Source organism: Balaenoptera ricei, chromosome 21 (genome assembly GCF_028023285.1).
Source record: "Balaenoptera ricei isolate mBalRic1 chromosome 21, mBalRic1.hap2, whole genome shotgun sequence".
NCBI lineage: Eukaryota > Metazoa > Chordata > Mammalia > Artiodactyla > Balaenopteridae > Balaenoptera > Balaenoptera ricei.
This window is the reverse complement of record NC_082659.1, coordinates 33,555,001-33,579,380: the sequence shown is the minus strand read 5'-3', so window position 1 is coordinate 33,579,380 and position 24,380 is coordinate 33,555,001. Positions and strand designations below refer to the sequence as shown.

The window sequence follows — 24,380 nt, the reverse complement described above, 5'->3', positions numbered from 1 at the left end:
ATTCTTGCTACTGTGTGCTTAAACTCCAGTTTGGTCTTTTCACAGGAATGCCTGTGGCTAGTTTCCTTCTAAATTAACCAAAAGCAAACACAACTCATCTCTGTGTTATTTTTCTTCTGAAGACCACACACTAGTCTCACATGAAGAACTCATTTTCTTTCTATTAATATGACTTTATCTGTCCTCTTTGGGAAATAAAAACATTGCTTTATTCTTCGAAAAGAGAATTTCCCCCACTTCTTCCCCCCAGATGTATTTTCATTACAAATATCTCTCATTTTACCTGAGACTGCATCTGTCTGATTCATCTAGGATGGAAAATATTCTAATAGATTATTTTCTATCCCCAAATTTCTCTCCTAATAATTTGGGGATGGGCTTGGCAGTAGGTGATGAAGGGTGATTCAGTAAATCTCACCACCTCACACTGACGTTAGCAGTTGTCAGTGGTAGGATACTGAGCTGAAAATATAAGTTTTTATGTTATTATTGAATGGTCTAGACAGTCTATGGTATAGAACAATAAGGCTAAGGATTAGAGTGGAGAAAAGCTATAGAGACAGGAAAGTATAGGTTGAGGTATAAACAAGGCAGGGCTTGATTTGGGGGGTGGAAATTCAATCTCTTAGTAACTGAAATAATGTTCATTCACTAGCAACATTTTTTGGAGTCTGTACTGCTTGCACAATTCTATGCCACTAGAGATGCAAAGAGGCATCCTAGAAGAGAATATACCTGGGAATGCATTCATAAAACGTAGATGAGGCCACACAACCGGTGCCACACGAAAAACAGGGCAAGTGGTCAAACTACAAAAGTTCAGAAAAGGAAGCAGACGTTAAGGTAGTGAGCGAGAGGGTGCACTTTAAAAGGTAAAGCTGAGATAAAACGAGGAGGTGTTGGGGAGAACAGTATAGCAGATAAAAAGGTCCAGGGGCAGGAAAACGCTTCCACACAAGATTATCAATTATTTAGTATGTCTTTTCATTTGTCATTTACTGCTCTTCCAGGGAATGCAGGGTAATAAAAAGTATGACTCAGTCTCTGCCTCAGGAGTTTAAACTGGAAGAGAGACCAGACAAAGAAACATCCATGCAGCCAGTAGAGGACAGGCAGGCCATGAAAAGTGCCAGTCCGCAGCTCAGCCATAAATTCGGACAAGAGCAGTGCTGCGTAGGGCACGGGTACAAGACAGACGTCGGCATTAGACAGATGGAGGCTCCAAACTCAGAAGTGTGCCACCAGACAGCTGTGTGACCTGTGCGGATCTCACCACCGAGCCTTCGCTGGTCCCTACAAAGATGGCTCTGGCGAGGTCCAACAAGTCTCCCGGGGTAGGGAGGATGAGGTCATTGTGGTGAAAGGGCTCGACACGGCGTCCAACTTTCTACCCTTCCCCTCCTCCTCGCACCTACTGATTTTCCCGCAAAGGGGTGGATGTGTGGGGAGAAGACGCGCGCAGACAGGGAATGATGAAGCGAGGCGGCCTCCTCCCCGCCCTCCGCCCCAGCTCCCGACCCGGTTCCGGGGAGTCGCCGTGGGAGCGGGGCGCGGGCACCGCGGTGCCGAGGCAGGCTCGGTGACGGTAAACACAGGCGCCATCAGAGTTCAGATCCTACCGGATTTCCGCGCCGCACCGATGCCTCCCCACCCCGGCGCGGCCCTCCGCTTCCCCAGCTGTGCAATGGGGACGCAGCAGCTCCTCCGGCCCCGGCTATCCGCCCGGCCCAACCGCGCTAAAGGGGCGAGCAGGCGCCCCCGGCCGCCGGCCTCCTCCAGTCCTCCTCCCGCTTTGGCTTTGGCCTTTTGTACCGGCCCCACGTGATCCGCCCGGCCGGCTCTTCCCTCCTGCCCCGCCCCGCCCTCCGGCCTTTCCCGGCTCTCGGCCCAGCTCTTCCCGCTCCTCGGCCGTCCCCCTCCCGCGCTGCCCCTTCCTCCCCCTCCCGCTCGCCTCGCTCTCGGGCTGTTCCCGCGCCCTCCCCCAGGCAGCCGTTCCCTCGCGACGCTTCCCCTCCCCCCGCGGCTGTTCCGCCGCCTCGCCTCCCCTCCCCCCGGCCGTAGCTCACTGTCTCCAAGATGGCGGCCGTGTCAGTTTGGGGCATCTCCGCGGTCCGGCCTGGGGCCCCGCTTACCCGGCGCTCTTCCCCCCCGGTAAGTAGTCGAGGGGCCGCCCCCGGCCGTCCCGGCCGTCAAGCCCGAGGCCGAGCCGCTCCGGGACCCGCCCCGCTGCCTCGCGGGGCCGGTGGCCGCTGCAGGCCCCGGCGCGGCCTGCGCCGCCTCCCGCTGCTCTGCGCCAGGCCTCGGGCTGGGGCGCCGCGGCCGCCCCCTCGCGCCCGCCCGGCGCCCGGCTCCCGGCTCCCCCGCCCCGCGGCCCGCGCGCCGCCGCCGCCCCGGGCCGGGCCCGGCCGGGGAGCCGGGGAGCGGGCAGCCGGGAGGGGGCGGCGGCGGTGGCCCAGGCCGCGAAGCCGCGGGCGGGCCGTGCGGGCGGCCGGCTCTCCCTCGGGGCGCGCCCACCGGGCCGGCTCCTGCGCCCGCCGCCCGGCCCGCCCGGCCCCTGCGCCCGCGCTCCCGGCGCTCGCGCTCGGCTTCTGCGGCCGCGCGGCGAGGGGTGACAGGCGGCCGTGTTGTGGTGCGGAGGGCGCACGTGCGGCGGCGTGTGCGCCGGGCTGTCAGCCCCGGCGCCGGGGGCGGCGGGCGCCTGTCAGCGCGGAGCCGCCAGGCCCGCCCGCGCCCCGCCGCACGGGACCGGCCTCCGGGCGGCCGGGGCTTCGGCGAAGCTGGGAGCGCAGATGTGCGGCTCTCAACTCTTTCACGTGATTTCATTGTTAACTTCGTCCTCGGGTTCCGTTCCCGTCCGGTGGGAGCCGCACACTCCCCGTCGGCAAACCGCGGGCTGGTGCCGTTGCAAGTTTCTGAAGTTTCTCGCCCTTTAAAAATAGAGCGCGAAGAGGCGTTCGCGGGGTGGGGTGGGGGGATGGAGGCCGGAGAAGGACTGCCAGAGGCGAGCTGCACTTTCTCTCCGGCCGCCGGGGTACTTTCCCGGAGTTAAAGCTCAGGTCTGCAGGCGCTTCGCTTGCTGAAGACCTGGAGACCCGTGCGCAGCCCGGCCCGAGAGACCGAGGGTGACTGTCCTTCGTTCTCTCACCTGCGAGGTTAAGCAGCCAGGACGGGCCCAGCGTCTGCAACTCGGGCTGAAGCCTCTCATTTCATTGTAGCGTTAATGCCTCCGTAATGCACTCACTCCGAGTAATAATACCATGATTTCTGTACTCTCGAGACTCTCACCACGGTGAAGCTGAGTTCTTCTCTCGGGGGGCTGATTTTCAGTCAGCTAATTTAAAAAGAAGTCTTGGCTCAGGTTTGCGTGTTTCCTTCAGCCTTTTCTTTCTTATCAGAGTTAGTAGTACTATCAGTTTCTTCGTATCTGTTTTCCTTTTGATTTTAGAGGCACTCGGAAGAACGATTACTGTGGGAGCCATTTTTCTAGCATGTTTATGTTGTAAGTGCTCCTCAGAGTACGAGGAGTTCTGAAAAACATTTAGGTAAAGGTAAATTTATTTTTGGAAGCAAAGAAGTTATTAGATTCGGAATTCATTATTTTGGTGATTTTCAAAAAGATTTGTATCTGCCAGATTCTTTTGTCTGAAAGAATACTGACTTTGATCCTGGAGAGGCAACGTATGTGTGTGTGTACATACATAGATGTGTGTGTGTATACGTATATGTTGGTGTCTTATTCATTAATGTTCATTTCAGGACAGCAATCTTGAATCTTTACAAGGTCGTCTTCTCTTTAGACTACAAACAGGCAATACATTTTTTCCCTGTGCTGTACATTTGATATGTAGTGTGTACATTTGAACCCAGTGATTCTGGGCCATTCATTTCTAGTTGCTCTGTCTGTAGATTGGTTATGAACATTTTGACAGTTGTTGGACTCTCTCCAGTATATTGAATGTTACTAGGAGAAGCTTATCAGCATGTGGTTCCTAAAATTTGAATGAAATTGGAGTTTTAAAAAATTCTTTGAACACTTTTCGCACTTGACTATTTTCATTGTTAATTTTGTTTCCACTTGGAATGTTGAAAGTAATATCGTACTTAAAATGTGAACTTGGTTTGTGGAAATTGTATTTGTTTCTTTTACTATATGCAATAGTTAAAAATTTCTCAATGGTTTTCTGTCCATCTTATTGTTTTCATCCAGTCTGAATGTCTGGAATTTTGAAAGATGAGAGTTTCACTCTCACTTTCATTGCAGGATCCTTTCTGCTAATCTAGATACTTGTTGAAGTGCTGAATAGTTTCTTGGAGAAAGATGTCAAGGAAGAGTTTCAATTCATAGACTGGTGAGCAGAGATTGTGGAGGGCAGAATAGCCAGCACCTCTCTGGTTAGTTGTAGCCTAAGGGCATTCACAGTGCATCTCGGCTTGTTTCCTCATTGTATCCTAATTTTTTATCTTTTTTTCCTTTTCTTCATTATCCCCGTAGTTTACATACATGATCGTTTTGGAATGTTGATAGAAACATGATCAAACTTCTACAGGTGCTCAGTGAACACTGTTTGAGTGCTTTAAAGACTAGGATGTTTCAGTTCCAGTGTATTTATAAAATGGGCCTTGATAGGAAACTGACCTTGTTTTAATTGTTTTCCAGGCATAAGATGCACATTTTTCTGCTGGGAATGAGATGTTCTTGAGTTCTTACAACTTTATGAACAGACCCATGTGTGGTGCTATTGAGAAGTTTGTTGAGAAGTTTGAAGATATTTCAGATAACAGGTTGTTTTGGTTTCTAAAGTAAAAGTGGGGAGGCACTCTGTTTTGTGAAAGGAGGAAGGACTCAGGCCAGAAAACTTGTATGCTATGGTTAACTGGTTCCCAGCCTCCGGGAATGTTGTTTTCCATGGTGTAAAACTTACTCAGCATCAGGATAAGGGATAACGACTCTATGGATATAAAGAATCCTTCACCATGGTAAAACTCGCAAACCCGCTGTATACGGAGTGGATTTTGGAGGCCATCAAAAAAGTGAAGAAGCAAAAACAGCGTCCTTCAGAAGAAAGGATATGCAATGCAGTGTCTTCATCCCATGGCTTGGATCGTAAAACTGTTTTAGAACAATTGGAGTTGAGTGTCAAAGATGGAACAATTTTGAAAGTCTCAAATAAAGGACTCAATTCCTATAAAGATCCTGATAATCCTGGGCGAATAGCACTTCCTAAACCTCGAAACCATGGAAAAGTGGATAATAAACAAAATGTAGACTGGAATAAACTGATCAAGCGGGCAGTCGAGGGCTTGGCAGAGTCCGGTGGCTCAACTTTGAAAAGCATTGAACGTTTTTTGAAAGGTCAGAAGGATGTGTCTGCATTGTTTGGAGGCGGTGCTGCCTCTGGCTTTCACCAGCAGTTACGATTGGCTATTAAACGCGCCGTTGGCCATGGCAGACTCCTTAAAGATGGACCTCTTTATCGGCTCAACACTAAGGCAACCAATGTGGATGGGAAAGAGAGTTGTGAGTCTCTTTCTTCTTTACCTCCAGTGTCACTCCTTCCACATGAAAAGGATAAGGTAAGAATGGCCTGTGCATCAGTGTTCGCAGAGCTGATGATACAGCATGCTACAAAGCCACATTTCTAGGAAGTTCAATAGAAGTTACCGTTGGTGTTTGGGGCCTTTTGTGGAATAATCACCTCCTGTTTTTTATTGGTGAATTCTAGGTGTGAGAACTCAGTAGATGCTAATTGTTCTGATACTTTGACATATTTGATGCCTAAGATTCAAAGTGTAGAGTATTGCTTTGCCTAAAAGAACATATCTAGATTAGAATTAAAAAGTAGCACACAACTTTACACCTGTCACATAAAAGTTCTTACAATACTTTACTGCTGAAGTTGATGAGCAGCCAAATGTTGGAGACTCTAAGAACCTATCTTCTTTCTTTTTTCCGTTTTGTTGCCGATTACTTGACAGGAATGAGACTGATTATCCTGACCATAGTAGTGGCTAAGCAGATTTAGCAGTTCTTATTTCTGCTCTTTGTATTCTAACTTTTGGTCATGCATTATTTTTTGCATATGATGAAGTCCTAAACATTACTATGTACGACAGGTGTAACTGCATGCGTCAGGAATACAGTAGCCTGTGTTCCTAAAGTTCTGGGGAGTCCGGAGTCTTGATACACAAATGGTATACCTTACTGTGCTGTGTGTTTTATGCCGTTATTTTGTACTGTTGAAAGTATGTCTTCTTAACAGTCAGTCTCGGCCGTTAAATAGATATTCGAGGATGAGGAGAGTTTTGTTAGTAGCTCCTTTGTACGTTGACCTGGTGTCTTAGCTGTGGATTTATTTCAGGTGTTCTGAATTGTGGTTCTGTGGGGAGTGGCTGTACTTTAATTTTTGCACACCTTAGTGTACACCAGTAACATCATCTTCATTTTGCTTAAGATCATGGAGGCTACTTCTAGGGTGATAAGATTCTAAAGTTAGCATTGAATGTATTTTAAAATATGTGAGATTTGATCTAAATTCATTGCAGTTAGTAACCCACCAGTAGATTTTTGTTTAAATAGCAACTGAAAATGAACAGGTTTTTGTTTTTTTGTTTTTTTTTTTGGATGAAGGTTTTAGAGATCTATTTTAGGGTTCAATTTTCCCTGTGAACTTTGAAATGGAAGCATTATCTTACTGTTACTACCCTTAAAATGATTCTGATGGAGTCATGAATTAATAGGCAATCCCATTCATAACATGGTTCTGTACCATTGGAGCATTTATTAAGGGTGTAGTATTGAAAATTCAAGGTGGACAAGTAACTGAAATACTTCATTCTGCAGTTCAGTGCTGTAAGGACTCATCTGTAAGAACTGTTTTTTGATTACATGGCTGAAATGAAATATAACGATTCCAACAACTGTTATCAGGTGTCTACAGGTTTAGTGCATGGAAACAGGAAATAATTTGAAGTTTAGAATGAATTCAGTGTCATATCTGTGAATTGGGTATTATAAATTTTTGTTAGAACACCTGGGTGCTTGTGTTTATTATCATTTCCCTTGCTTGAATTAGATATTTTAATTTTTAAAAATATTAGCCATACATAAAATGTCAGTAGTGCATATTTTTTAAAGGTAGTCAATATAGTACAGTGTAGGACTAAACTGAGTCTTGTCACCCTAGGATTTTACTTTTTTTTTTTTTTTTAATTTTATTTATTTATTTTTGGCTGCATTGGCTCTTCGTTGCTGCACGCGGGCTTTCTCTCGTTGTGGCGAGCGGGGGCTACTCTTGGTTGAGGTGCGCGGGCTTCTCACTGCGGTGGCTTCTCTTGTTGAGGAGCACGGGCTCCAGGCATGCGGGCTTCAGTAGTTGTGGCTCACCGGCTCAGTAGTTGTGGCTCGCAGGCTCTAGAGCGCAGGCTCAGCAGTTGTGGCGCATGGGCTTAGTTGCTCTGCAGCATGTGGCATCTTCCTGGACCAGGGCTCGAACCCGTGTCCGGGGAGGTCCCGCTAGGATTTTACTTTTGAAAGAGACTTTTAAGAACCATCTAATCCAACAATCCTTATTTTGCAGCTGAGCCTGAGACCTTTGCATTAAAAAAATGTTTAATCCAGTAGAGATCTGCTGGTTTGCTCTGGTTAGAAACATCTCTTTGGTTTATATAACTTTAATATACAGTATCGTTAACCGAAGTAACTAAACTTGGAAAAATTGTGTTTCTTTGAGTAGACTTTTGTGTATTTGTACTGGTCTGATTGGGAAACAAACTTATGATAGTATCTATAAAATTAGAGTTGATGAGATGTCATATATATTTGAATCGAGTCTTATTTTCCGTGGTTAAGTTTCGTGCATGACTTTCCCCAAAGATATGAAAAGCTCACATTAAAAATCATAATACAGTAAACTCTAGGGCAAGGAATTATTCCTCCTATGAACAGATTATATTTGTTCTTTTTGTTGTATTTAATTACTTTCCTCTTTTAAAAAAAAAAAAAACTGTCCAATCATTTCCCATTTGGAATTGATTGATTTGCTGTTATGAAAACCTAGATACTCTTAAAAAAATTATCCAGATTATATTTGACAGGGGTGGAGAAAAGAAAGTGTAGGCTACAGGTAGTTTCACTTTTAGGGCATTAATTAATTCAGCAAATAGTTACTGAGCACTTACTGTGGGCCAGGCGCTCTGCTTGGAGCTGCGGTGGCCTTACCTGCTCTGGAGTGCATGTGTACCTACTGGTCTGCTCAGCTGTGGGTGAGAGATGAAGTTCAGGGACTATGGAGTGGCCTGAGTACGTTCTTCTTTACTTTTTTCTGTACGGTTCTAACTTTTAATTTATTGTGATATTAACCTTTGGAAGGAACTGTACGTTAACTTTTTAGCCACTGAGTGGTTTTTGTTTTGCTGTTTTTGGTGAGATAGCTGTACAGAAATATTTTTAAGAGTTTTTGTGAAGACACTTGAACTTAAGTGTGTTTTCACTTGATGGAGAATCTGGAGGTACTGTGATTTAAAAGTTTTATCCATGTTATAAGGGAGATTTGCTGTACTAACTTTAGGTTGTCGTAGTTTATGGTGAGTTTATTTATTTAACTTAATGATGTATTTATACTATGTGCCAGACGTTACTTTACAGCCATGCATATATTAACTCGTTTAATGCTCATACAACTCAATGAGAATAGGTACTGTTGTTTTACAGATGGAGAAACTGAGGCATAAAAGAGGTTCAGTAACTTGTCTGAGTCACAAAGATATTAGGTGACAGAGCTAGGTTTTGGACTTGGGCATTCTGGCTCCAGAGTCTTTGTGACAGCGATACCTACTGCCTCTTGGGAGTTGTTGGGTATAACGCCTGTCACCGCATTCAAGTACACAATTGTAAATGTTCTTGGTGTTAACTTCAAGGCACATTCTCTGATTGTAAAAAGACATGTCCAGCCCCCCCCCACCCCGTTTCCATTTCACTGTCTGCATCCCTTTTTTCTCTTTCTGTCATAGAATGAATTCTAAAATTGACTTTGAACCAGCGCTAAGAACGTTTCAGAAACCAGAGATTATGAATAATCTAGTTTTGCATACCTGAGGTCCATAAATTTAAAAAACAGTTTGGTCTACATGACTTTTTTTTTTTTCCTTAAAGATATTTTCTGTGTTTCATTTTCCTTTCAGATGTCACTGAAGTCTTCTGATTTGTAGTTTGGGATTGGTTGCATGGCTGTAATAGTGTGCTTTCATTTGGGACAAAATGTTGCTTTCCCTTGAATTATGAGATATAGGTGAGGGTGATAGTGTGTAACTAGCTTAAATAATAACTTCCTCCTTGCAAATTTCTTTTTTTTTGAAATACAGATATTACTGTAAGATAATTTGTTCATTTACTTCATTTATTCATTATTTATTCAGCAAGCATTTAGGCGTCTACTATGAACAGTGCATTTAGGGTTTAGGTCCTGTTGGGGATTAAGGCATAGAAATGTGAAATAACTTTTTTGCAACCTTTGTTTAGCTTATGAAATATAACTTTTAGTTTTTTGCATTCACTATTTTTTTTTTTTTTTGGTAACAATTAGGTATTGTGAATCTCTGAGAAAGAATGGGATGTTTTTTGTGTGAGGCTAATTATTATTTGAGATTCTAACGGTCATTTAAAAGAATTACTTTGGACACTGAGTCTTGGAAGGATCCATTTCCCTTTCAGGAGTAATTTTCACCTTCATTTCAAATTTCTGGGTTCATTTTACACACAGAATACTTCACTTGAATGTCTACAGCTTGTGTTCCATATTACTTGTACAGAAAACTATATGCTTACGGTAATCAGCCAAGTCAGGAAAGTGTTGTTAGTCTGTGGAGTATTGTGGAACAGAATTATATTTTGCTGAAGCTTTCCACTTGGGAAGGGAAGAGAAGATATTGTCAACTAATGTTATTGTTTAGGTTATTACCCATTAGGTTATTAATGTTATTATTTAGGTGACTTGGAGCAGAAAGATCAAATGATAAGTACTAGCCTTCTAATACAGAAAGATCAAATGATAAATACTGGTCTTCTAATATAAGTTATATCACAATTCAGTAAACTTTTAGTACAGTCCAGATTATTTTGTGTTACTGGAACTTGGCATTTTAAATTCATAAAATAAAAGGGGCTTTGACAGGAACTTTGGTATTTGATGTAGAGATGCTGATTAGAATGGAAATATGTTTTCAGGTTACCAGAGTTAAGAATGATAGTTTTGATTTAGCTGTTTGGAAATGGCCTTTATTGTAAAATTGTTTCACATATTATGTGTTAGAACAGTGATATGATAAAATTATTTATAAATGTAAGCTTGGTAATGTCGTTTTCAGATATTTTGTTGCTATCATACTTTACAGTAATTGTCCATGCTATTAAGTTCAGGGGTGTGTTGACTGCTTGGCAGAATGCTTGTCTACTTAAAAAAAACACACGCACCAAAAATCTGCAAAGCAAAGGCGCTACAAAAGAGTTGAGAAGGGATACGTTAGTAGTAAAAAGTGGGAGAAGTTCTCAATTTAAAAATCCTTATGAGAGCATGCAAGGAAGTGTATTTCGTGGTATAATTATTGGGAAACTCTTTAAGTTGCAAGTTTTAATTCTTACATCATTGGGGAGGGAATGGAGGATAATGCCAACTGTATCAGTCTTTAAGTGAAGAAGGATTATTTTAGGGAAAATTATCCTAACCATGTGTAGTTGACTTTATTTTTCAAGTAATGGCAAGGACACAGCGACATGAATATTGTAGATTTTGTAATTTCACCGAGTTTGCAACTGATTGATCTCAATAATTATATTTTCTTACATTATAATTAATTACATTAATTATAATTACAGTAGTTGTACATTTCTTACATCATTGTTTATGCCATTTTTTGGTGACTCTTAAATGTCCTGGGTCCTGAGGAGAAGCTGGCTAGAAGTAAAAATTGTTACTAACAAGTCATTGAGGTGGATTAAATATAAATGTGGTGAATATAAACTGACTTCGTCTCAGCAGACTTGTTCTATTTAAAAAAAACAAAACAGAAATTTAAAAATAACTCAGGCAGAGATATGTTTGTAATGCAATATTTAAATACAATCAATTGTACAGATATTTTAAAAAATTTTATTTTTGGCTGTGTTGGGTTTTCATTGCTGCGTGCAGGCTCTAGTTGCGGCGAGCGGGGGCTACTCTTCGTTGTGGTGCGCGGGCTTCTCATTGCGGTGGCTTCTCTTGTTGCAGAGCACGGGCTCTAGGCACGTGGGCTCAGTAGTTGCGGTGCGTGGGCTTCACGCGGGCTTCAGTAGTTGTGGCGCATGGGCTTAGTTGCTCCGCGGCATGTGGGATCTTTCTGGACCAGGGCTCGAACCCAGGTCCCCTGCATTGGCAGGCGGATTCTTAACCACTGCGCCACCAAGGAAGCCCCTGTACAGATACTTTTTTGGTCTTCTAGTTAGCCTTTGAACTGTGTGTGCTTTGGTAGTTTTCAGTCCATGACACACCCTGAAAGAAAACTTGAACTACTAAAGCAACCTTTGATTTAGCCATTGCTGATCAAACTTCTGTACCCAGCCAGTGCACACAACGTAAACATTTTTCTTACAGTTACAGTTGCTAACACTTTACTCTTTCTTGGGCTGACTTCTTGTAAATTGATGAAATAAAGGGAAGAAATTAACGAAGACATCAGATAGTACTACAAATTGCTTCTAACCTCTTTCTTTATCCTCTATCAGGAGGCCAAGGGAATGTAAGCAGTTGCTTGTAGAAATCTATTAATAGCTAACATTTGTTAAGGCCTAACAGTGTGTTGGGCACTGTTCTGAGTGCTTCAACATGTACTTTCTTATTGAAGTCTCAAAAGAACTTTACATGGTTAAGTTTTATAGGCATGATATATTTATATAATAGTTATTTAATAATACAAGTTTTCATTATGGCTTCTCATAAAATGCCAAATGGAAAATAAATATATGCCAAAATACATTGTCTTTTTATTCTGCCACCTATTTTTTATTCAGTTCATTCGGACACATGGGCCAGCACTTTTTTACATTGTACTTAACTGTTAATACAATGAAAGCAAATAGATAACAGGAACTGTGCGATGAATCTGGGGGAAAAAATATTGTATCATTCCAGGCCTCTTGAGGTTGTAAGAATCTCCTTCACAGAAATTTCTTCCCTTTCTATTTAGAATATTGGATAAAGTATATTTACACTGACATGTTTCTTAGATATGTGAGAGGACTGAATCTGGGTGCCAAGTTTGCTGGTTAAGCTAGAGTTAAAAAATTTTTTTCTAGTGAACGGGGAAATGTTTTTAAAAATTAAAATACTGAATACTTTTCATGCTCTGATTTGGAATTTTTTAAAGAACCAAATAAATGTTACATACAGGGATTAATTAAGAGCCTCAGTCTGGTAAAGTTGTTTACCAGTTGGCTACTCAGGGGTGGAGTCAGTTCACAAAGAATCTGCAGCAGATGAATTAAGCCAGTAGCCACTTCACCCTTCTGCTTTTCCCAGCTGGAGTAGGATTAGGACTCATTCAGCTGCAGCTGGTTCCCAGGAAAATCTAGGCTGTTTCTTCTGGTTTTCTCCTTTTGACAGGAAAGTCAAAGTTCCCAACAGATGGCTTTCATCAGCACTGTACATAACTCTGTAAATTCAAGTCAAAAGAATTACTTTCAGCTTTATTAGGGAACAGGTGAAGAAACAGTTCGTAGTATGGCCCTATTTGGTTTAGGGTCGAAATTAAGCATAGAGATTATAGGAGTGTAGCATTTAGATTTGCAGAATGCCGTTCTGGGTCAAAATAGTTTTTAACTGCTAGCAGTTAAAGAAAAAGATCTGCTAAGAAAAAATAAGTCTGGCTGTATGTAGTGTTGAGTAAGGTATATATATATATATTTTTTTTTTTTTAAATGCTAGCTTTTACTCCTGGTTACATTTTTTTTATTTTTAATTGAACCATCTTTTTCCCTTTATTTATTTATTTATTTATTCATTATTTTTGGCTGTGCTGGGTCTTCGTTTCTGTGCGAGGGCTTTCTCTAGCTGCGGCAAGCGGGGGCCACTCCTCATCGCGGTGCGCGGGCCTCTCACTATCGCGGCCTCTCCTGTTGCGGAGCACAGGCTCCAGACGCGCAGGCTCAGCAGTTGTGGCTCACGGGCCCAGCCGCTCCGCGGCATGTGGGATCCTCCCAGACCAGGGCTCGAACCCGTGTCCCCTGCATCGGCAGGCAGACTCTCAACCACTGCGCCACCAGGGAAGCCCGAGTAAGGTATATTTTTTGATTACAGTATGTTTTATATATTTATATTTTGTATGTTTTATGTTAATATTTTATATTAAATATACATTTTTATTAAGGTATGTAATTTTTATTTTGGATTATGCTTACAAAGTATAGATACATTCTTAGAAAAAATAAAGAGTAGACTCATCTGCATTTTGTAGAACTTGAAGCCAGTAGCAATCTTGGATAAAAAATGATTCTAATCGTATTTCACAAATAGAGAAACTGAGGGCCAAAGAGATTTGAGTGTCTTGCTTAATGCCCCACAGCAAGTTAATTGCGTCTGGGAGAAGTGGCCGAGCCCTCCTTGGTTCTGTGCTTTTTTCATTAGGCTGTAGTATTGTCTTACAGTTTTAGAGAGCAACGAGTATAAAATAACATTGTTAGAAATCTCTTCCTTAATGGAAACCATAGGATGAACCCTGGTGTAGAGAATTTTGGTGGTTTTTGTAAACCACAAATATGTAAATCTGCTTGTTTCGGTGTTTGAAGACTCTAGAAAGTCGAAAGTTTTTTTTTTTTTGGAAAAGACTGCTTTCTTATGACCCAAACTAGAGGAATTAGAAAGTTTTCTTCTGTTTTAGCTAAATATTAGGAGAACATGTTAAACTACCCTAATGCTGGGAGATAAAGTACTCCTTGAGTTTTGAAAAAAATGTCCACTTCTAGTTAAGTCTGATTTTCAGAAAGTCTACAACTCAGATGATGTCCACGTGATTTGGGTAATTGGTTTGAACTTAAAATATTTAAGACGGAGATAGAAAGGTACAAGCCTTTCTATTATTTAATGAAGTAATTCTCATTAAAGGCATTAAATATGGGTGACCTAGGAGTGTACAGTCTATCATTCATTGTTATGTATATATAGTATCTTGGTTCTGGGTGATTTTGTAATACCAGTAAACAAACCTTACAGGGAAGGCAACAGAGAACAGGTCATGTTTGTCTTTTTTGGTCTTTATGACTAACCGTTCATCTCTGCGTTACTTTTAACTTTTACTTTGTTGTAAAACTTAGCAAATAGACTAGGAAGTGGCAAATAAAGGTTAAGATTGGGGACAGTTACTTATAAAATAATTGGATAGAGTAGTATGGCACTATTTGGTTTAGGGTTAAATTAAGCATAGAGATTATAGGAGTGTAGCATTTATATTTGCAGTAGGTAGTTTTAAGATTATTGTTAAAACTTGTTAAGGAGAAAGTGACTGCTGTAGACAGACAATCAGGCAGACTAAAAAATTTAAAACCTTTGTATATGTGAAAGAAGACAGCTGATTCCTTTACCTTTTGTGCAGAAGAGGTAGAGTCCATGTACGTGAGATTATTATCATGCTCTTACTGTAGGCTGCCTTTTCCTCCAGGGAGTTGTGAACTGTAGTTGACCTAGAGAGCTGTTGTTCAGTGTTGGTTTTCAGTTCTTTCTGCTTAGTAGAGTGCAGGTTTGTCTTTTTTCTTAGTCATTGGCTACAGCGAAGCATTTAACTCCTGAGTTTTCTAGAACCTATAACAGAACTCTTGGAAGCATTATTACATTTTTGGGTGTGTGTTGAGTATGACGCTGTGCTTTAATAGTTTCCTAACTTTTCTATTCAGGACATCTTTAAATATCTGACGTAGGGTTTAGATCCTCTTTCACCATTTTCCTGCTTTAGTTATTTCATTTCTTTTCATGCCAGTCTGTTTTCCTTTAATTCTCTAACATAAAGCTAAAGTCCTGTTCTTTCTAAAGCAGTGGTTCTTGACACTAAATCCACTTTGGAATTACCTGAGGAGCCTTAAAAAATAACCACCAAGCTAATTAAATTAGACTCCAACAGTGGGGCCCAGATTTCAGTTTGTTTGTTTGTTGAAGTCTCCATGTGCATCTGATACGCAGCTAGGGTTGAGAACCACTGCTCTAGCGCTTCGAACCAACATGTCCTGTGGTGGGAACTGGCTGAGGGAGTCAGGGGACAGAATTGCCTAGTGACTGAAATTCAGATACAGGAAACAGCACATTTCACACCTACTCTCATGAACGCACTTTGAACCCAGGACAGGGTACCTCTGGAAACCTGAATTTTGTTCTACTCCGTGACCATAACTGCCTTAATTTTCCACTTTTCTCTTTTCACTCTTGCTGCACCTGCTCTTTTATCTCATCAAGGTTTCCCATAGGGTATGTAGTTCAAAGAAGGTTCCCTGTGTGATTCTGATGCCCCTCCCATCCCCCCATGAATGCTTTTCTTCTAATTGCTTGGCCTTACGGTTTATCATTGCAGTTACTCACTTTACTCCTGCATCTAATTGGCAAACCCCAACCTTGAAATTAAGCCAACCATCCTCTCCCTGATCCTCTATGAGACTCGATCATTTTGAAGAAAATGGCACAAACCCACTGGTAGGGTGCCACTTGCAAGTTTGTGACCTCTAATCTCAACTCTGTCCTCTGCTTGGGGATGTATGTCTGTGTCTGTAGTCTGTTTTCTCTGCAGCAGTTCAATATTCCGTCCAACCCTTTTGCCTCTCTCATTTTCAGCAGATACTCCCATATCCTACTTCATAGAGAGAAGAGAATCTCTCTGACCATATGAGCTCATCCAGCTTTACCCTTCCCACACTACCCTAAATACATCTGTACTTATTTTTACCCCCTTTACTACCGCTTCAGAGGACGTGAAAGAAGCGTCTAGAGGTAATATCTCTGTTTATGTGCAGGATCCTGTTCTTTCCTGCCTTAGGAACCTTGCTCCATTAAGTGTTCCAGTCTTTTCGCTCTTTGCCCCTTAGCATGGAGAAGTCTCTCCCATCCAGTCAGAAGAGAAGCAATGCTGCTCCAGATGCTTCTCTCCATCTACACCCTGTCTCCTTCCCTTCGTTTTGAAACTTCTTGGAAAAAAGTCTGTAATTGTTCCAGATCTGTTGCAATCTGGCCTTTGGCCCTAACACCGTCTGAAACAGCTCTTGTGGACAGTTTTCAGTCTTTATCTTACCTGACCTCTCAGCAGCACTTAGCATTTGTTTACTATTCTCTCTTCCCTTGACCTCTGGGATAATTCTTTCCTAGGTCTTCCCCCACTCCTCCCATCTTTCTGGTGATTCATTTTTAGTTTACTGGCTTTTTATCTTTTGCCTGTAGCTTACATGTTGGATTCCCTAAGGTTCTGTTCTTTATCTACTTATTGTTTTAACCTTCCTTAGTTATCTCTAGATGTACCTTCTCTATACTGATGACTCTAAATTCATATCTTAAACCAAACCTCTCTTTTGAGCTCTGGACTTATATATCCCACTGTGTAGTGTAGTGTCTTATCTCAGTCACTTCAAATTCATCATGACCCAGAAGGAGTTTATCACCCTCCTTCAGCTTGCTCTTTTGATTTTTTACTGTGGTGAGAGGCATTGCCATTGACTCTGATTCCTAAAACAGGAACTTTTGTACCGTCTTCTACGCCTCATTTGCACCTCTTTTGGATTCAGTTCTAGTCCATCCCCAGTCTTTTCTCTTCTACTGCTTTAACATCTCTATTAATGAGCCTTTTCTCCATTCTAGCTGCTACTCTCTTGGTGCAGGTCCTCATTGTTTCTCTCCTGACTTAGTGTAGTAGCTTCCTTACTGGTTTTCCTTCCTCCAGTATCATCTCCTTCTAGTTAACATTATTGCCAAGAATGATCTTATCAAGAAGCAGTTAAGAACACAGGCTCAAGAACCAGACTATCCGGGTTTGCATCCCATGTTGGCAGTACTAACCTTATGACCTTGGGTAATTTGCTTAATCTTTCTTTGCCACATTTCTTTCTATAGAATGGGCATAATACAGTACCTCTCTCATAATGAAGTTGTGAAGATTTAACGAGTTAATGTAATGTACATCAGTGTTGTCTAATAGAGCTTTGTACGATGATGGAATGTTTTATACCTGTACTCAAAGCAGTAGCCACTAGCCATATGTGGCTCTTGAGCTCATGAAGTATGGCTGGTTGACTGTAGAACTTAAATTAAAATTTTATTTAATTGTAACTTAAGTGAAATAGCCACATATGACTAGCAGCTACTGCACTGAGCTACACATAAGTCTAGTGCTCTGTAAATGTTACGTATTACCATCTTTCTAAAATAAACTCTGCTTAAGATCCTTCAGTGCCAAATTCTGTGGCATCATATATATGATTTTTAACCCCCTACTTTACCTCCCGTGTTGCTCCAAATTGTCTACTGCTACTGCTTCATGTGCCCTCTGTGTTTCACTATACCAGTGGTTCTCAAAGTGTGGTCCTAGGACCAGAAGTAGCAGTATTGTCACTGGAAAACTTGTTTGAAGTGCATATTTTTGGGCCATATTCCATGCCTACTGAATCACAAACTGGGGGTGGGGTCCAGCAATTTGTATGTTAATAAGCCCCCCATTGATTCTGATGCGTGCTGAGGTTTGCACATTCCATACTACTTGGAGTTCCTCAGGTCCACCTTGTTTTCTCTTGCTCCTTTGTTTTCGTCTCATCTGGAATCCTTTCTTTCTTCTTTACCAGTTAGCTCTTATTTAACCTTGAAGACTTAGCCTAGGCATATCCTTTATTTCTTCCTTGTCACCCATCCTGCTTCCAGGCTGACTTAAAGAGCTCTCTTCAAGCCCCTGATATCCTGAACACCCCTCCTTCATAGCCCATTTTACACTGTATTGATAGTGAACTTAGAATCCGGTTTTTCATCTTTATACCCTATCTAGCGCAGTGTCTGGTGCTTTGCAAGTATTTATGGAACATCTTCCAGGTGCCAGCACAGTGATTAGGTCCTGAGTGAAGAAGATACAGTCCTGTAATTAACACACACAGTGATAAGTGCTCTGATGGGCTGAAACAGAGTGCTGTGGAAACCCAGAAGAGGGGGTGGGGAAAGTTAGGGAAGCCTTCTCAGAGGAAGTCACATGTGAGAGGTTAGAGAATGGGGAAGCAGATGGGTGGGGTGGGAAAGAGAGTGGTTCCTGCAGAAGGAACAGCATGTACAAAGACTTAGAAGCAAAACATTGTGGGCCCATAATAAATGTTTAATTGAATATGAATAAAAAAGTCACATGTCTAACTTCTAGGTTTTGGTTTTGAAGTCGCTACTCTCCCTAGTAAACTTTAGTTAGCATTTTATGTTTCTGCATTTTATAAGCAGCTTTTGTATTTGACATCATGCTTTCTTTGAGCTGATGATTAAAGGTATGATAGGGTAACCTCCAAGCCAGCAGGATACATTTATCTTTTTTCTTTCTTCCTTCCTGGTTTTTTTTTTTTTTTTTTTGCCTTTTTATGGTGGAAGAAATAATTTATCTGAAGAATTATCCTACAGGGTGAGTAACATATCAGTGGTAGCAGAGGTAAACAGCATTCCTTTCACTGCATAAGAATAGGCCAAGATTTTAAGCAAGCAACTTCAGATTTAGGGCATTGACAAAGCATATCATGAGGAAGGCTGAAAGGCAGCCAGCAGGACAGTCATCGCTGGTCACTTCTGTAGCCCCGCTCTGTGTTGGCCCTTTTTGCCCTTGTTGCTGCCATCCTTGGCTTCTTGTTGCTCTCATTTACCCTCCATTGTAAGCGCATCAAGGCCTTGGTTAATGTGCTATGTAAGCTCCCTTTTTCATAGCTGTTGAATACCCACTTTATCTATGTACTTTTTTAGTAAAAACTCACCTTTTTTTTTTTTTTTAAACTCACCTTTTACTCTCTCTGAATGCTCTACAAGTGGGTTGGCTCCATCATCTACTAACTTTGAAGAAAGTTAAAAATACACAGTTTTGTTTCTGATAACTTCAGCTACGCGGAGAACTCAACTTCAGCCAAGAAAGCTAGAGAAGGAAAAGGGGAAATAGTCTTTTTCCCCGAAACTTTGTATGAGTGGTAATAACATACTCTGAAGTGTTTCACAGATTACAAAGAATTTTGCTTTCATACATATTTTCTTTTGACATAGTACTTGTAGTAAGGTAGGCAGTCCAAGTGTTATGGTGGCCAGGTTTTGCTTATGCAGAATTGTATGGTTAGTTAAGGGAATAAGTAGAACTAGAACCAGGTCCCTTTCAAGCCCAGTACTCTTTCAGCCACATTAGGCTGCCTCTTGTTCATGAAAATGACAAGCATTAAAAAAAAGTGGGTGCTTCTTCAGGATTTATTACATACATCTGTTAAACCACTTATCAAGTCATACATGTTATTAATCCTGTATCCAGGTCTTGACAAATTGTAATATGCTCAGAAAATGTTTGTTGAACGGAAACTGTCAGGTTTAAACTGGAAAGGGGAATGATAGAAATTAGGTTGATTTTTAAATTTTTTTAAAATATTAAGTCTCCTAGTAAACTTAGAAGCTGAACCATTTATCCTCTCAAAATAATATAGATTGAAAGGAGAGAGAGAGTTCAGATGTTTTCTGCAAATGCTTGACACCTCAGCTGAAAAGTACCATCTGCCACTTCCTTTGGGGTAATATTTGTTCTCTGTTACCCCTGTAGTATTTTTAAAAGTATAAGCAATGGTGTTTTCCCAATAGGTAATACATTCACGGGTACATAACATTTCAAACGTACGGAAGAGTATCCCACGAGAAGTGTTCTTCTGACTCTGGTTCCCTAGCCGACCGGTTCCCTTCCTAGGCAGCGGTCAGTGGCTTTTGTTTCTTTTTTACCTTCCCAGGAGATTCTGTGTGTATGTAAGCAGTCACTTTTTTTTTTTTTAATTTATTTATTTATTTATTTTTGGCTGTGTTGGGTCTTCGTTTCTGTGCGAGGGCTTTCTCTAGTTGTGGCGAGCGGGGGCCACTCTTCATCGCGGTGCGCGGGCCGCTCACTGTCGTGGCCTCTCTTGTTGTGTAGCACAGGCTCCAGACGCGCATGCTCAGTAGTTGTGGCTCACGGGCCGAGTCGCTCCGCGGCATGTGGGATCTTCCCAGACCAGGGCTCGAACCCGTGTCCCCTGCATTGGCAGGCAGATCCTCAACCACTGCGCCACCAGGGAAGCCCAGCAGTCACTTTATATATACATTTTTTCCTCACAGTTGGTAGTGTATCTTAACATACTGTTGTGCACCCTCCTTTTTTCCCTCTCTACTTAACGACATATCTTAAGTGTGTTCCACATCAGTACGTAAAGTTTGGTGGTATTCCCTTATGTGGGTGTGCCATAATTTATATAACCAGTCCCTTGCTGATGGACATTTGTTTCCAATTTTTTGTGACTACAGATAGCACTCAGTAACCTCCTTTGTGCATTATTTTACTTACAAATTCCTAGAAGTGGAATAATTGGGCAAAGAGTGTGTCTTGGTAATTTTGATATTTCTAAATTTCTCTCCATAGAGATTCACCCACAGTGTATCAGAGTAGTTGTTTCCCTACACCCTTGGCAACACAGTTTTATCAAACCTTTTGATCTTTGTCAGTCTGATAAATGAATAATCATTATCCATTTTTGACTCTATTCTTTCGCTTTCATTGGAGTTAGCTCTTCCAACCTAGTTACCAGAGACAACCTCTGATCTGTATTTGTACTGTTAGACTGTCTTAAGCCTGATTCCTTGAAAATGTACAATTTTTAGGGTCATCGTAAATTTTTTTTAACTGCTGCTTTGTTGCTTTAAGAAGTATCTAGGTCTTTTTGCTGGACCTCCCTTGTAAGCAGCAGCTTATACTGATAGGATTCTGTCACGTAGAGTCAGCTCCCCCCAAACCCCCAAGTAGAAATCTTAGCCTGTCGCTTTTCTACTGATGGCAAGGAGCAGATGATTTAGTATGACCTTCTTTGTCAATCTTTTTAAGTGCTTGTATTTGAAAACTTATATAATTTTGAATAAATATTATATGCTTGATGTTACATTTAGGTCATAACAACATTTTAAGGAAGACTGTCTATTTTATAGAAGAAACAAGCTCATAGAGGTCTAGTGATATGCGCAAGGTTGTATAGTTTTAGTATACGTGCCAGAATGTAGAGGCTAGTGGAGTGGTCAAAAGAAAAAAGCACTGTGAATTCAGAGTTGAGATAAACTGAAACTCTGGTAAATTGGTGCAGTGGTTTAAAGTATCCCTGAATTATTACAACATTATTTCTGATTAGTTTACCTCATCAATTACTTGTTGTTTGATCTTTAAATTACTTTACCCTCCATGAGCTTCAGTTCCTTTTCTGTAGAAGAGAAGTAACCACCCAATGCATGCAGCAACTGCCTACTAAGGATTGTTTTAAGCCTGAGCAGGTCATGGCTCCAGGGATTTTTTTTTTTGCCTTCACTTTCAAAAATAAACAGCAGGAAATAGTGCTGATTTTCCTCTCCTTTCTCCGGTAAAACACCAAACACAAAACCAAACAAATCAATTTGTTAACCCACAAAATCTTGCCATCATACTTTAAAGACTGAAGTTTTCATGAACACATGTCAATTTTAACAGGACATAGAAGCAGACATATAAATAGGTTAAAAAGCATTTTTCACATATCATAACATAAGTTAGGATGGATGTTCTCTGGTCATGTTCTTTTGGAATAGGCAAAATATTTGACAGTCCCTCATTTGGTCCTGTTTTTTAAGTAATAGTAGCTCTCTCTTCCCCGAGTAAAACCAACAACCCTCACCACCCCCTCCCCCCAGAGTACCCCCTTTGTTAAAGTTGTTAATATAAGTCTGTATTTTGTATCTTGAAGTTCAAGATTAGAGTAAGGATGAAGCCTTAGAGCTGTTGTTTCTCCCCATGCAAAGCAACCTGGCCCATATTGGAAATCAAACTAAGGACTTTAATATAATTAAGCACCATGTTTTATTTTTATAGCACTGCTTCTCAAATTTTCATCTGGGAATCTTGTTAAAATGCAGTTTTACATCTTTGCTGAAGCCTGAGATTTTGCATTTCTAACAAGCTCCCAACAATTCCACTGCTGCACAGAACACACTTTGAGCAGCAAGTTTCTGTAGGACTGAATCTCTCCTTTACTTTTCAAAAAAATTAATTAATTAATTAATTTTTGGCTGTGTTGGGTCTTCGTTGCTGCACGCAGGCTTTCTCTAGTTGCAGCGAGCGGGGGCTACTCTTCGTTGCGGTGCGCGGGCTTCTCATTGTGGTGGCTTCTCTTGTTGCGGAGCACAGGCTCTAGGCGTGTGGGCTTCAGTAGTTGTGGCACGCGGGCTCAGTAGTTGTGGCTCACGGGCCCTAGAGCGCAGGCTCAGTAGTTGTGGCTCACGGGCCCAGTTGCTCCGTGGCATGTGGGATCTTCCCAGACCAGGGCTCGAACCTGTGTCCCCTGCATTGGCAGGCAGATTCTAAACCACTGCGCCACCAGGGAAACCCCTTTACTCTTGACTGATTATCTTAAATCATATGGTTATTTTCAGGTATTCATTTAGATTTCCACTGAATGTCTATGTCCCAGGCACTGTGCTAGGACTGGGATTATAATGGGGATGCTGGATAGGTACTCTGATCTCAGTCAAGGGAAAGCCAAGGAAATCATAACAACCAAGTATATGAAATTGTGATAAGTCCAGGGAGGTCTGAAAATCTAAGTACAAAACTACTGTTTAAACAGGTTTATGAAGATAGTGAAGCTAGGTTGTCTGGTATATTGACATCTAAGTTCCCAGTAGGCATAAAGTGGAACTCTGATCAAAGTGTCAGTCTAAAACAGATGATGGCAAACTTTTTTGTAAAGGGCCAGATAGTACATATTTTAGGCTTTGTAGGCTCTATAGCCTCTGACCTAACTACTCAGCTCTCAGCAAAGTAGCCACGGGCAATACGTAAATGAACACGTGTCTTCCCAAAAGACTTTACCTATGAAACAGATGGTGGGCTGGATTTGGTCTGAAGGCCATAGTTTGCCCACCCTGCTCTGGAACAGCGGTATATTACACTCAGTTGTAAGATGTGTTGAAAATAATTTAAAATAAAGTAATGATTTATTTAAAAAATTGAGGTGATTACCTCTATAATAACATTACTGATTTGTTTGCATTCAAATATGCTATCTTGGAACATGAGTTGTTCATATACCTAGGGATACCCCTGAGAATATATCATGCGTGTGATTGTCATTTGTCATGTGTATCATCGGGAAAAGAAGGGTAAAGAATTATAGTTAGTACTCCTAAAGAGTAGAAGAAATACTTATTTCCTCCTTTTCTTATATGGGGAAAGAAGCTGTGACAGGTTAGAGGGGTTAGGGAATTTCAGTACAGCTATATAATGAAACGTTGCCGTAAGTTACTTTTTCTGGCCAGTATTGAAAAACATGTAATTTCTGGACCAGAAGAGGATGACATTCTTGGGCACTCAAATAAGTTATCATTTAGGGTGGTGAATAGAATTTGGGCTCTGGAGTTTGCTTTCTGGTTTCACCACTTAACTAGTTGTGTCATCTTGGGCAAAGAATTTAACCTCTTTGCCCCTCAATTTCTTAATGGGATCATGATACAGAATACAGTTTTTGGAGATGATAAGAAACAATATTTGATAGCACTGGTAAACAGTAGGCCCTCAGTAGGTGTTGCTTCCCCTCCCTTCTGACCTGTCTGAGGAAAATTAAGAAAAAACGTTTCTGTCATATAAGAATGTTAAAATTTTCTTGGAGGTAAAAAAGTAAAAGAGGAGCATGTTCAGAATAACATGCGAACAAGTGTAAGGCCTCTTAATAGAGAGGTAAGTGGGTAAGAAATTATCATTCAGTTGTGGAGCTAAAAGTCTTAGGAATTCTTTCACTTCAGATCCATATTTTTACAGATGAGAAGAGATTAAACGACTTCCCCTAAGCGTCTCTGTGTTGTTTTTGTGAATAGGTAGGGAAGGACACTCGAACGTTCACCCGTCAACTGCATGTTACTGGCTCTTGGTTAGGAATTTCTTTATGTTTAAGCTAAATTCATCTTGTTTCATTTTAAGCACCTAATAGCTTTCTTTGCTTATTTTGAAACCTTGGTAAGTGTTGACTCAAATAATTTTCTAACTTCAACAGAGATGAAGAGTAACTGTAGTCCTGACTATAAATTAAATAGTCTTGATTTGTTTAATGTTGCCACTAGGAACAATTTTTAAATGACATTTTTGTAGCT

At 41.4% G+C, this 24,380-nt stretch overlaps 1 protein-coding gene across 1 annotated transcript in view; it reads left to right on the top strand.

Moving 5' to 3' along the window:
- Window positions 1–2,072: 2,072 nt before the first annotated feature.
- The window catches only part of KAT6A (lysine acetyltransferase 6A), a 107,793-nt gene continuing 85,485 nt past the window's right edge, over window positions 2,073–24,380 (top strand). The window contains exons 1-2 of the mRNA XM_059909215.1: window positions 2,073–2,151; window positions 4,658–5,574. Coding sequence (XP_059765198.1) covers window positions 4,975–5,574 — 600 coding nt within the window. The 5' untranslated portion in view covers window positions 2,073–2,151; window positions 4,658–4,974. The remainder of the gene's footprint in view (window positions 2,152–4,657; window positions 5,575–24,380) is intronic.